This window comes from Gadus morhua, chromosome 12 (genome assembly GCF_902167405.1).
Source record: "Gadus morhua chromosome 12, gadMor3.0, whole genome shotgun sequence".
Lineage (NCBI taxonomy): Eukaryota > Metazoa > Chordata > Actinopteri > Gadiformes > Gadidae > Gadus > Gadus morhua.
The window spans coordinates 6,475,405-6,490,404 of NC_044059.1; the positions used below are offsets into that span (position 1 = coordinate 6,475,405).

The following is a 15,000-nucleotide window of genomic DNA, read 5'->3' on the forward strand; positions in this document are numbered from 1 at the left end:
TCACTCACACAGCCCCGCCGATACCATCAGGAAGTTTCAACAAAGAGGCACACACGCACATGCACACGCACATGCCCATGCACCCACACACAAACAAAGACACACACATGCATGCGTGTGCACACACACATACACACACACAAACACACATGCACGCGTGCACGTCGCTCAAACACATAGTGCACACAAACGCACGAACACTAATGCACACACTATGTGCACTGATTGGCGATACATTAAACACAAATGCGTTTGGCACACAGAGAGAAACACACACTCTCGCACAGGAGCACACGCACACGCAAAAATAAACAACCCCCCCTCCCCCCTTGCACACACATGAGCGACACAGACGTGTCCACACAAACTCAAAGTAACAAACAAAAGCACACAAACACGCATTGCAGATATGTATACAAAGTGACACGCACACAAGCACAATCCAAACTTTTCTTAAGACAACTCTGCCCCTGTTTTTTTTTCACGTCCTCCCCGCACTGTGTGGGATGAAAGTTACTTTCAAGGTGGTACGAATGAGAGGGGGTATCAACGTGTCCCCCCCCCCCCCAGCCCCCCCCTTTTCATTGTCATTATATCCGGTGGTAACCCTGCTATGATCTGGCGAGGCTCTGGGTGCTCTCTCTCTCTCTCTCTCTCTCTCTCTCTCTCTCTCTCTCTCTCTCTCTCTCTCTCTCTCTCTCTCGCGCGCTCCTCTCTCCATCTCTGCCTCTGTCTCTCGCCCTCTGTCTCTCTTTCATCTGTCAGGCGCTCTCCCTCGGCGGCCGACACTGAGTGGGTTTGATTTCACATCATTCCATATGTCTCGCCTCCCCTCACGCTCCGTTCCCGTCTCTCTCTCTCTCTCTCTCTCTCTCTCTCTCTCTCTCTCTCTCTCTCTCTCTCTCTCTCTCTCTCTCTCTCTCTCTCTCTCTCTCTCCCTCACTGTCGGAGGCAAGGCAGGGCCTCGCGTCGGCAGCACAGCCATTGGCTAATTATCCCCAGCGGTAATGAGCTCGCTGGTGGCCGGCGTGCTGACTGACACCTCTCCCACTCATTTGTCAACAAATCAGACGGCTGGTGTGGGGGCGGCCATATTGAGCTGAGGGTAAGGAGCGCCGCCTCGCATCCCCCTGTAATACTCTCTCTCTCTCTCTCTCTCCCTCTCTCTCTCTCTCTCTCTCTCTCTCTCTCTCTCTCTCTCTCTCTCTCTCTCTCTCTCTCTCTCTCTCTCTCTCTCTCTCTCTCTCTCTCTCTCTCTCTCTCTCTCTTTCTCTCCCTCTCTCTCCCTCCCTCATTCTCTCTCTCTCTCTCTCTCTCTCTCTCTCTCTCTCTCTCTCTCTCTCTCTCTCTCTCTCTCTCTCTCTCTCTCTCTCTCTCTCTCTCTCCCTCCCTCTCTCCCTCTCTCTCCCTCTCTCTCGCCCTCTGCCACCTCGTTATCTCTGATGGGGTGTCACTCGTACACACTCTCACTCTTCCTTTGTCATGTGTCCATAGGCTGCCCTGCGTGTGTCCTCCCCGTCTGAGGGAGATCTGAGTGTGTACCGAAGGGCCCTAATGGTGTTAAACTAATGATCACTGGGGGGCCCCCGATAAGTGACACTGTTTCATTTTGTCGAACGGTGCACAGTTTTCTTGCGGCCCGCGTTTACAATTTACTGACCAACTAGGGCGATGATGAGGGCTAGGATTGCATGGGGGGGAACACACACACACACACACACACACACATGAATATATACACATGCTTTTTTTGATGGATGTCACTAAGCACAGAGATTCCTTTCAATTTGTCAACCCCGGTCAATGTAGTTGTGCAGGGTGGTGTAACCATATGCAAATGTGGAGACGCACTTGCACAGGCACATGCACATATATACACACACACACACACACACACACACACTCAAACACACACACGCACACAAATGACATGTCAGGTTATGTGAGGTGTTTGATGTGACAATTAGGCTGCTCATGTTTGACAACTCTATGACAGGAGCCATGTTGGGAGTGTGTGTATGTGTGTGTGTGTGTGGGGGGGGGGGGGGGGGGGACATGTGGGAGCATGGCATACATAAAGAGTACAAATAATAGGTTAAAGGGTTCAAGCAGAGCAAGTGTGTTGTGTGGGATCCTTCACAGACAGACATTTTTAAATGGAGGACATCATTTCCATTAGAGGAAAAATAAGTATAGTCCCCAAAGAAAGGGCTTCTTCTGGGAGACACAGTTGAGGGTCATGTAAAACTATTAACCAAAACATTTCCTCACATTGTGGGGCAAATGCCAAACACAAAATTGTGTGAGAGAGAGAGAGAGAGAGATAGCGATAGAAAAAGTGATGGCTAGACCGAGAAAGAGATAGAAAAGAGAGAGGGACTGAAAAATAGTGTTTGTGAGAGAGAAAAAAAAAAAAGAGAGAGAGAGAGAGAGAGAGAGAGAGAGAGAGAGAGAGAGAGAGAGAGAGAGAGAGAGAGAGAGAGAGAGAGAGAGACAGACAGACAGACAGACAGACAGACAGACAGACAGACAGACAGACAGACAGACAGACAGACAGACAGACAGACAGACAGACAGACAGACAGACAGACAGACAGACAGACAGAGAGAGAGAGAGAGAGAGAGAGAGAGAGAGAGAGAGAGATAGAGAGAGAGAGAGAGAGAGAGAGAGAGAGAGAGAGAGAGAGAGAGAGAGAGAGAGAGAGAGGCAGAGAGAGGCAGAGCCAGAGGGACAGACAACGACAGAGGAGAGACAACGAGTTACAATGTGAGACAACCAGAGACAATGAGACAACAAGAGACAACCAGAGACACCGCGGGAGAACTGAGAGCGGAAGAAAAAGAGACCACCAAAGAGAGACACACAGCCTCTGTCCACTCACTGCGCTCCTGCAGCTCCTCCGGGCTGGACGAGGCCTCCCGGTCCGACAGCAGCCCCGACATGGAGAACAGCTTCCTGCCCGCCGACTCCTCGCCGGCCTTCAGGGACCCGACGCCCGGGGAGCCAAAGTCCCCAAACTCCTTCCCCTCCACCTCGCCGAAGCTCCCCTTGAGCCGCTTGGCGGGGGTGAAGGCCGAGTGGTACGCCCCCAGGTCCCTGTCCTCGTGGGGGGAGGAGAAGGGTCGGAAGGCTCCCTGGAGCCCGCCGTGGTTCAGCATGCCCAGCGGGGAGCAGTCCAGGCCGGGGGGGTTGAAGTGGGGGTGCAGGTGGTGGAGCAGCGAGGCCGGGAAGTCCCTCGCGGCGAAGCTCCCGGACACGGGGCCTCCCCCGCCGCCGCCGCCGCCGCCGCCCCCCTGGCGGTGGTGGTGGTGGTGGTGGTACATGGAGGTGAAGGTGTAGGAGGCCGACGGGAAGGGCAGGTGGAGGTCCTTCTCCGACATGGACACGGGCACCCCGAAGGGCCGGGGCGCCTGGCAGGGCACGGAGGCGTCGCGGCCCGCCTCGGCGGTGGAGGCCAGCACCATGAGGGCGGGGGACGCCAGCGGGGGAGGGAGGTAGGAGGGGCTGTCCATCTTGAAGGGCCTGTGGAGGTCCATTGAGAGCCGACGGAGGATTCCCGATCCGCCCCCCTTTGTCTCGCGTGAGGAGGGGGGGAGGGGGGGAGGGGGGCGGGGTCAGGCGGGCCGGAGGGGTCTCGTCGGGGTGTGAGCTTGGGTGCGGGCCGTCAGACCTCACACACACTCAGGGTCTGTACCTGCAGGGAGGAGGAGGAGGAGGAGGAGGAGGAGGAGGAGGAGGAGGAGGAGGAGGAGGAGGAGGAGGAGGAGGAGGAGAGAAGAGGAGTGGAGGACATGACAATGATCATTTTTGTCAGTCAAACTCCTTTTTTAAACATTCAAACTTTCTCTTATTTCAAGAGTTCCCACACAGTTTTTGATTACTGGGGTAGAATATTTAAGGTGTGTATTGAAGTCAATTATTTTATAAATTGATTTCGATATGACAGCTTGACTTCAAATGTAACTATTTGTAAGCCATAAAAAACACACAATTGAGAGCCTGTAAAAATGATTTACAACTGAACAGAAAAAGGTAATAAAACACACAAATTACTTTCAACCAACTTGTCATTAATTAGTATCCTGAATCCTTATATTTAGGTGAAATATTATATTATTAGCTAGCTACAAATTAGGACGACGATTTTATCAATCTAATATTCAACTAATAATTATTTAAACAATTATGTAATTGAAATAGGAATGGAACTGACCCACAAAATGCATTATCATAAGAAAGATTTGTCTAAAAAAATTCAATCGGAATGAATTAAAGGAAATAAAATAAAAAGTATATAATTGAAGCTGAGTAAATTAACAAATTACTATTAACAATATGTCTTCATTTGGCAATAACCGGTGGCTAAATTGCATTTTAAATGAATGTTGTTCCACTATGTCAAACTGAAATGCAATAAATAGAATAACATTAGCATAGATTATTTCCAGGCATAATGTCTGATTAGAAGTTTAGACCAATCTTTACATCCATTGATTTTGGACAGTCACCTTTATTGGACAACATCAATCCTCCTCTGATTAACAAATTACATTTAAAAACATAGATCCCGGATTTTATTCTTGGGAAAATGAAAATTACATTTCACTGTCCAGATGATGTTGTCGTACTTTAAATAAAACTGATGAGATCATCAATGAAAAATAACTACGCACGTGTAGAAAAAGTTTGAGACGTGTAAAATAATATATTTAGGAAACAGATTCAAATCGAAGTGTAGCATACAACCGATTCACTTTAAATCAGCTTTTTTAAGGTTAAGTAAAGCTATTAAAGTGCATTTAAAGTTTGATACACCTCGCATAACCTTCACCAAACAACATAAAAATCATGCATACATAGAATAAACTACTAATAGGCTTAACAAATCAAAGTGATCCGCGATCGTTTCTCCGATGATCATGCAGGGTAGCTACTTTACTTACTAAACGCGATGGACTTCAGCTGCAGGATCCAGGGTTAAAACAGAAAGGATGTGCAACTTTCTCTCGGGCTGCGGAGTCACGCGGAGCTTTGAAACCAGATTCCAGATGTTCAAAAGGCTGGAGCGCCGCTCACCCCCTTAACAAAATAATCCCTTAAAAACTCTTTCGATTGTTCGCTAACTTTAAACAAAGTGGCATGCTACCTTGGAAAGAAAAAAAGCCGGGCATCGGTGGACGCGTCTGTTATCTGTGGCGGTCGCTGTCGGTGTGTCAGCAGCCTCTCAGCTCCCGGTCCTCGTAGCAGGCGCTCCTTTTGACAATCCCTCCTCTCTCCCTCTCCCTGCCCTCTTTCTCTCCAGCCTATGTCCTTCCCCGATGCCTCGCTCCCAGGGAGACAGACCTATTCACTACTAGAGACACACAAGAAAACAATCTCCTCAAATAATGTATTGTTAAGTATCATCTCGCCAGAAGAGATGCATTTAGCATTGTGGAATTGGACTGAGAGCAAAGTATGCATGATATTTAAAACAGAAAACTAAGATAAGCATCACTGATACAACCTGAATTAGGAAGTTGTACAAGCTTATTAATCAGACTGTAAATGTAAAAACCATTAACACCATCACCAACATATACAAATTAATTAAAAAATCCCCAAATCCCTATTAGACTTTAAGCCCTAGATACTTTGTCTATTCGTTGAATGGCCAGTGATTGAATTAAACCGTTTTATGTCGCACTAAGCCTGCTTGCATTGACTGGATCAGGCACCAGGCCGCACAAGATTGACACATAAGAACATTCCCTTTTGATGAGACACAATACAAATGAATGGTGTTATTTGTCACAGATAATCTGCTTTCAAGCTGGAAACATTAGCCCCAGCGTGATATCCACATTATTCATATCCCCTGTCCCAAGCATATTGTCAGAAAGCCTCACTCGGCGGGACCACAAATCAGCCAAAATCACTCTTAATTTGTTTTTATCGGTATTGGGATGCTTAAAGACTTTTTGAAATAATGTAATTGAAATAATTCTTTATTCCCCCGAGCCAATCCAGAGGCTTTACACTGCTAATCTAACGTGACACGCAATTTCCGTCTCTCAGACGATTGCTTCCCCTCAGGTCCCTGTCTTTAATGAACAGCCATTTGGCCGTGTGTGTGTGTGTGTGTGTGTGTGTGTAGGTGTGAGTGTGTGTGTATGTATGTGTGTGTGTTTAACTGGATGGAGGGACCCATTGGGGGGGAAAAAGAGAAGGCGAGTGTATGTAAATATGTGTGTGTGCACGCATGGGGGTGAGAGAGATCAGAGATAGAGAGCGAGAGCGAGAGAGAGAGAGAGAGAGAGAGAGAGAGAGAGAGAGAGAGAGAGAGAGAGAGAGAGAGAGAGAGAGAGAGAGAGCGAGAGTGAGAGCGCGAGAGAGAGAGAGAGAGAGAGAGAGAGATCAGAAATTGGAAATGGGGAATTTGGGAATATCAGAGCAAAGGAGCGTACAGGAAGAAATTGCGCGCAGGGAGAAAACAGCTGGAAGTCAGCAGGTTCAATTTCAGGGTGCTAACTCTACCCAGCATGCAGTGTGTAATCGCAGAGTATGAAATGAAATTTGCTCTCGCTCTCTTGTCTGTTTGTAGCCAATTTTGTGTGTGTGTGTGTGTGTGTGTGTGTGTGTGTGCGTGTGTGTGTCTGCTGAACAGGATAGAATCCTGATTTGTCTGTCTTCTGAATTCATTGAGAGCTCCAGATTACACATCCTGGTCCTCCTCATCTTTAAGACCGGCTGTTTGTAAAGAAGCAGGTGTCCATCCGTGTGTGCGTGTGTGTGTGTTTGTGGGAAAGAGCATTTGTGTGTATTTGTGTGGGTGTGTGTTTGTGTGTGGTTGGTTTACGAGTGTGTGGACTTGAGCATGTGTGCATGCGCGTGTCTGTGTGTGTGTGTGTGTGTGTGTGTGTCTGCGCAAGTATGTCTTTTGCACGCGTGCATGTGTGCGCCTGTGCATGTGTTCATGCGTGTTTATGTGTGTGTGTGTGCGTTTTGGAGGAAGAGGTGGCAGACAGCAGATGCAGACTATTAAAATGGCCACATATGCAAGAGACCACACTGTTTCTCTCTCCCTTTCTCTCTCTCCCTTTCGCTCTCTCTTTCTCTCTGTCTGGCTGTCAGAGAGCCACACGTGTCTTCGTGCCATGGGAGAAGGTCATTACTTCTCCAAACGAGCGAGCCGCTGCCACATACATATGTTTTGAGGTTAGACAACCGCTTACCACGAGCATAGAGCATGATATACTTCCGTCGCCGCATCCAGGCGCCCCTGCTAACCGAAGCCTTTCTCTCTGTTTACGTCGCTCAAAGTGTTCACTTACATGCAGGTTTCTTTTTAATACAGCTAACCCCTGCTGTTGCCATCCTTCCAGCCAGCCATCCAGGCACCTTTCTGTATGCTTTGCTCTGGTTTTGTCAGATGGATCACCGCCTATTTACGTTTCACTACTTACTTGTTTTGACGAGGGATTTTCCACAGGTTGGATCGCATGTTGAGTAGGTCCCGGAGCACGTGCCAAACCTTAAGCTTTAGAGAGAAGCCTGTGAATTAACTAATGTTTTAAGGTTAATTCAGGTGTAAACTGCGTCCTATTTCGTTGAGTTTAGCCACAATTGTTGCAGCATTTTGTTCGCTCAATGCTTTCACCGATACATGAGACGTTGCTGATTATTTTCTTAAAGGCTAAAGACACTCATGGGTCCTGCGGCGACACCAGGGGAGAACCATTCATTCTAACAAGGTTTTCAAGGTTTCATTCTAACAAGACACTTATTTTATACATTTGGAGCAGGTAGGTGTTAAATATTTTGCCCCAGGATGCCTGCAGGAGGACTAAAGGGGTTACAACTCTGTACCTTTCAGCTGGGTGTCGAACACCCTTACCACTCCTCATCTGAATGAGTGGAACTGAATGGGACTTCATGCTATCCCCTCATCGTGGCAAAAATACACTTGAAAAACGGTATTTCAGGAAGTAGCAGACATGATTTGACCTACAATGAATTTACGTTCATATTTTTCAGCTGCTCTGTAAGCTAACATATACTGTAGTCATTATTAATTACGATGTGTGATTTTTTCTGATGCAGATTCTCTAGGGTGATATTAATATATTCTGATCATTGAACTTGGAAAGACGCATTGGCTCGAAATCGGAACATCGCAAAAAGTCGAGTCCAGAGTTTACGGCAAGTTCCATTTATTGAGGTGGTAATTTCTCAAACTTACAGCCAATCACAAGGCTCTCTGAAATGGCTGAGGTCTTGTTATCACAAGTATGTGTATGTTAGTTTCCCAAGAGGGAGTTCTGGTGATATGAGTTTAGACATGACCGTATGTAACCTAGTGTGTGACACTGTGTGCCAAGATAGAATTTTTCCTTGGCAGCATTCACGATTCAATGAACAAAGTTTATGTTTATAAATGAAGTTGCTTTTTGGAGCTATAGGTCCTACTCCTCATTTTGTCAAATGCTATATATATATTTATATATTTAAAGTCCAAAAGCAGCTTCATTGACATGTGATTATTCTCACATTCATCCTGCTCCTCCAATTTGGCCGTGTGTGTCTGTCTGTCTGTGCGTGCGTGCGCGAGTGCATGCGTGCATGCACATGTGTCTGTGTGTGTGCGTGCGTGCATGTGTGCGCGTGCGTGCTGCTGCTGGTGGTGGTGGTGGCTGTGGGTGCTGCACTGAGGATCCAGGGTGACTGTCCTGCAGGCTTACTGAAGTGTTAATGATGTCCCTGCTGTCTCAGCCAGGTTATGGCACAGGGGCCGTTAACAGCCCTGGGTAAAAACTGCTGGGCTCCCAGAAATAAATTGCCACCCCGAGCCACGCAGACCGGTCACTCAACCAATTACAGGCGTGCCCACTCAGCTGAGAATGATGGGATGCGATGTTAATTGTATGTCTTCATTTTTCTGGCATGAGGTGAGTCACTCGGCTTTCTTTTTATAACTGACACACACACACATGTGTGAGCGTGCACACACCCTCACACACACACGGATACTTATTGACGGACAGACAGACAGACAGACAGTCATAAACACCTACAAACAATTATCGCACCAAGTGACATTTTCATTCTATTATTTTTTTGTTTTAAACTTTTTTTGTGTTTTGTGTACTTTTTTATTGTCTTTATGTGTTAAAATTATCCTTACTATTTTAGCTTTCTTCATGCTGCCTACTTTTGTTTTAGAGGCTATTTGCAACATTGCGTCACGCATGATTGAATAGCGAGCGCTAATGTCGTTGTTCCTGATCACTTCCAGACTTCTGCTTGTTCTCCTTATCGTTACTTGCGTTTAATTTCCCCTGTTCTCCTCCTCCTCCCGCTCCTCCTGTTGTCTGTAGTCCCCGACCACTAAGAGTAGAGAGGAAGTGAATTAAATCAGCTCAATGAGGTCGCTCTGCTTCTTTTATGAGAGTGCCAGAGGTCATCAATGGAGTCTTTAAAATAATTTCTCCCTGGTTAATTGGAGAAGTAAACAAGTGTCTGGTCGCCTCGGCTCTCTTTCTTCTTCTGTTCTGTGACGTCAGTGTGTGTGTTGTCGCTGTTATCGTTTCCCCGGCACTCATTAGTGAAGATTGCCTGAGATAATTACAGCAAGGCTCCTAGTTCCACAATTAGAGACCCTTCACGTTTTCCATCGTGAATTGCGGTGGATAAAGGTATCAATGATATAGTTTATCTACACACAGCCTCCGTGTGGGCGCACACACACATGCGCACACATGTACGCACACACACACACACACGTACCCCCGCCCACACACTCGCACCCACACATACACACATGCAAGTATGCACCCGCACGCACGCACGCACGCACGCACGCACGCACGCACGCACGCACGCACGCACGCACGCACGCACGCACGCACACACACACACACACACACACACACACACACACACACACACACACACACACACACACACACACACACACACACACACACACACACAGAGGTATATAGACTTTTGGGCTGTCAAAGAGGGCTAATTGGGTTCCCCCAACAATTAGCGCAGCATGTTCCAGCTTGTGATCTGTAACAACGCTGAAAGACCAACAGGAGTGTAAACAACAACACCAACAACAACACACCAGGTTCAGACGATGTCTTTGTCATTGTCGATGTTTAAACTGTCTGTGCCGCCGCAGACGACACAGGAACAGTAGCATGCAGGGGCCACTCAGGGGCCACACGGGGCCACACAGGACTTTGCAGGACAGCGAGAGCGGGGGGCGGAACGCTGGGGTACCACAAATACGCCAACACACACACACACACTACCTTCTCTCTGTATCAACAGAGTCCGTCCTAGTAGCAGTGCTATGGAGACAGAGGGAGGTCACTTTATTAACTTAAGGAGAGAAGGGACATTACAACATCCGGCAAATACTAAGCTGCAACAGACAGGGCCGGTGTGGGGGGGGGGGGGGGGAGAAAGAGAGGAGAGAGAGAGTTAAGGGGGAGGAGGGGGACAGTGAGATAGAGAGAATGGGAGGAATAGAGAGATGGAAGGGGGATGGAGAGAGAGAGAGAGAGAGAGAGAGAGAGAGAGAGAGAGAGAGAGAGAGAGAGAGAGAGAGAGAGAGAGAGAGAGAGGGAGAGAGAGAGACCATCATCCAGACAGCTGTATGATGGAGTGGAAGGGAACATGTGAGAGATGAGCTGTCAAACATGCAACCTTGTGTGTGTGTGTGTACATTTCTCTGTGTGTGTGTGTGTGTGTGTGTGTGTGTGTGTGTGTGTGTGTGTGTGTGTGTGTGTGTGTGTGTGTGTGTGTGTGTGTGTGTGTCTGAGACAATGAGAGAAAGTGATAGAAAGAAAGGGAGTGGAGTCATGTACGTGTGTGTGTCTGTGCATGCGCGACAAAGCTGCTGGCGAGTGTGAATGTGACGAGGAATACAGAGAGGTGCATTAAGTTCTCAATCATTGATCATTTCCTCCCTAGAGACCGAGGGACTGTGCCCACAACACACACAGACAAGGGCACGCACACACACACACACACACACAAGCACACCAACACACGCATACACATGCACGCAAACACACACACGCATGCACACACGCGCATACACACACACAGACGCGCACACACACACACCCACACACACATTTCCTCCCAAGAGTCCTAGGGACATGCACACACTCACACACACACACACACACACACCTACATTAGCATACATGCACTTGAGCAAAGGAGGATTCACATACAATCTTGCGTGTGTTCCCATCCAGGGCCCTCAGTGGCGGCGTCAGCCCCTGATCTGCTGGGGCCACACTCGGTGAACTTCATGGGGATTTGTCAGGTCACTATTGAGATAGTCACACACACACACACACACACACACACACACACACACACACACACACACACACACACACACACACACACACACACACACACACACACACACACACACAATCACACATTATGCACCGCACACACACAAACACACACACACACACACACACACACACACACACACACACACACACACACATTCATTTCAATCATGCATTTAGTCAACAAGCAAGCTTCCTAGACAACTATCCAGATATCCAGTCAGGCAAACAGTTAGATAGTCGGCCAGTCAGCCAATTAGTTACCAGACAACCATCCATCCATCCATCGAACCAGCCAGCCAGCCATCCATTCATACGTTCAACCAGCCATTCAGCCAGCCAGCCAGCCATCTATCCATCCATCCATCCAATCATCCAGCCAGCCAGCCAGCCAGCCAACCAGCCAGTCACCCATCCAGCCAGCCAAGCAGCCATCCATCCATCCATCCATCCAATCATCCAGCAAGCTAGCCAGCCAGCCAGCCAGCCAGTCACCCATCCAGCCAGCCAAGCAGCCATCCATCCATCCAATCATCCAGCAAGCTAGCCAGCCAGCCAGCCAGCCAGTCATCCGTCCATCCAGCCAGCCAGCCAAGCAGCCATCCATCCATCCAGCCAGTCATCCAGTGAGCCAGTCATCCAGCCAGCCAGCCAAGCAGCCATCCATCTATCCAGCAAGCCAGTCACCCATCCATCCATCCATCCAGCCAGTCATCCAGCAAGCCAGTCATCCAGCCAGCTAGCCAGCCAAGCAGCCATCCATCCATCTAAGCAGCCAGCCAAGTCAACCATCCATTTGAAGTCGGCCATTCAGTTAGGTCAGACAGCCATCCAGCCAGAGACCTCGTCCTTTCCAGAATCTCCCTCGCAGCCACGAGGCTGACACTAATGTGACACTCTGGAAAATAATTACCAACAAACGCACTGCTGACTGCAAACAGCTCGCTCCCCTCAGTGGACTGTCACTAGTCATTAGTCTGAACCCGCAGAGAGGACAAGACCGCCCAAAAGGGTGCGTGTGTGGTGTGTGCGTGCGTGCGTGCGTGCGTGCGTGCGTGCCTGCGTGCGTGCGTGCTTGCGTGCGTGCGTGCGTGCGTGAGAGAGAGAGAATGCCCCTACGCACACACACGCACAGACACACACACACACACGCACAGACACACACACATACACACACGCACAGACACACACACACACACACACACACACACACACACACACAGGGGAAGTGTGTGTGTCGGGGGGTCCCTGTGTGTGAAGGAAGGAAAATGGAAAGAGAAGGAGTATGGTGAGACCAACGGGTGCAGCTATAAATAATATGATTTTCGTTTGTGTAAGTTGTAAAAAAAAGAAAAAAAGTGTTTTCCTCTAATTCTTATTGCTCATGTCACGCTGGAACATCAGGTCACATTATAGCCGCAGAGCTCCTCAGTCTGTATAATTGGCCCCCTCTGGTGGATGACATGATATCCACGTCTGTATCACAAGACACGCCGCGCTTCTGCTGGGGAACACTGTAATGAAGACCGCTACAAGAGTCAGAAAAGAAGAGGAATCTCGTTTTAATTGGCAATACAAGGTATGACTAAACAACAAGCGATAGACCAAATCACGGGATAAACAACAACAACAGCGGAACCAAGGGAAGTAAGAAAGAAAGGAAGGAAGATAGCATGAAGGACAGAAAAAAAAGATAGAATGAAAGAAAGGGTGAATGAATACAAGAAAGAAAGAATGAAATCAAGAAGAAGGATGAAGAAGTGAAAGAATGAGCGAAAGAACAAAAAGAAAACGTAGCCTGTAACTCATTCAATGTGCCGTGGTTATTTCAATACAATTACTCACATGCCCTGGGCCACACGTCTATTCCTCAAGTACCTCCCCCTCCCCCTAAAGACCACTATATGAATTGCCTCAGGGGTTGCGACCACACCAGTGAGAGAAATTAACATTTCTTAGGCATTCAACATTGGCCAATATTAAAATGTCTCTGTACATCTGCCTGGCTATTTTGATTGGCAACGCAACCCATAAGTCCATATTGGAAAAAAAAAAGGACCAATCTTTGATTTCTGAGATTAATTCCATTGTTATTCCTGTTAATCAGCTGTGTGTGTGTGTGTGTGTTTGTCAGAGAGAGAAAGAGAGAGAGAGAGAGAGAGAGAGAGAGAGAGAGAGAGAGAGAGAGAGAGAGAGAGAGAGAGAGAGAGAGAGGGAGAGGGAACAAAGTAAAGATAGGGCATATATTACAAAGACAGGGGGAAAAAGACTGAGATGGTTTAATAACCCAAAGCTGGGAGGTTTATTCTGTTGGGGATGAGTACGAGAGCATAAGGCATGTGCAGCTAATTCCTTTGTTTCTCATTGTCTACAGAGGTGCCACTTTTACCATTGAAAGTAGACAGACATGGATATAAAACAGTCACACACACACAAACACGCCGATACATTCAAGGAAATATTGCAGCTGCTGAGATCAGCCATGGATAAGAACATCTGTTTCCACATGTTCTATAAAACTCAAACAACCTCCACCAAGTCATGAAAAGAGGAGGAAAGAAAGTGAAAGTGAGACAACAACAAAAGAAAAGCCAGAGTGTCATCCAGCCAATGGCTTTATCCAGAGTGATCCTGGAGCATGAAGCCACAGTGCATGACACCCCGCGGTGCCCGGAACAGATACAGCTATTCACTGTTAGCATAGAGATTTGACAAGCCAGACTGCTCTCACTCAGCAGTCTAGGTCAAATAACACGTCTGCTGCCATCTTCCTCCCCCCCACCCCCCCCCCCCCCCCCCCCCCCCCCCCCCCCCCCCCCCCCCCCCCCCCCCCCCCCCCCCCCCACCCTCCTCTTCTCTCCCTCTTTTCACTCCTCTCTCTTTTTCTCATTCGGCTCACCCTCCACGCCTTTTTTTCCCCCCAATCTCTCAACTTTGCCTTGTTCAAATTGACAAATTCAGCGAGCGACAAAAGACAAAATCAAGCCGAGGGAAGAGGGGCCCTTTGAAGGGTGTAATTATTGCAGAGAGAGAGAGATCTGGTTCAGCGAGCAGTCAGGCAAGGTGCAAAGATTCCAGCACTGTGACATCGGCCCCCCCTTGTTATTTCATTTGTAAATATTGACATAAGATTCTAGTTTTTGTCTTGCGTAATTTGAAACGATAACTTTTCCCGTGCGCCTCACTCTATATGCTCATACGGTGGAGTGGGCCACATGTGTGCATCCCTTTTTAAGCCCTTCATGATAATTCTACACAGACTGTAGTTTCTGTCCACCTCAAAATCCCCATTGACGCACATAGCCTGCGCTTCCCCAAGCCCCTTATCGTACACACACACACACACACACACACATACACACAAAGACCTACAAACTCCGAACACACACACAGCCACACACCCATGCATGCATGCATGGATGCAGGCACACGCACAAATTAACAAACACACACACACACAAACACACTGACACAAACACACACACACGGGGAAAATCATGTATTGGACCTCAGTCAGGTAAAGGTCTCGTTTGTGCTCTGTGAGTGGCCTCTGCTCAAACAGATCAATAGCCGCTGGCACGTCCTGCTACCAACCAGGAGAAAACAATTAAAAGCCATTGATTGGGTGCCAGG

General features: G+C 48.0%; 1 protein-coding gene across 2 annotated transcripts in view; it reads right to left on the reverse strand.

Annotated features, from left to right (window-relative positions):
• The window catches only part of LOC115555019 (E3 ubiquitin-protein ligase RNF220-like), a 33,577-nt gene extending 27,873 nt beyond the window's left edge, over window positions 1-5,704 (reverse strand). Inside the window, exons 1-2 of one of the 2 annotated variants that reach the window (XM_030371700.1) lie at window positions 4,945-5,704; window positions 2,883-3,695 (exon numbers count right to left, since the gene is read on the reverse strand). In XM_030371700.1, coding sequence (XP_030227560.1) covers window positions 2,883-3,537 — 655 coding nt within the window. In that variant the 5' untranslated portion in view covers window positions 3,538-3,695; window positions 4,945-5,704. The remainder of the gene's footprint in view (window positions 1-2,882; window positions 3,696-4,944) is intronic. The other variant, XM_030371699.1, reaches the window with a different exon arrangement.
• Between the last annotated feature and the right edge of the window lie 9,296 nt (window positions 5,705-15,000).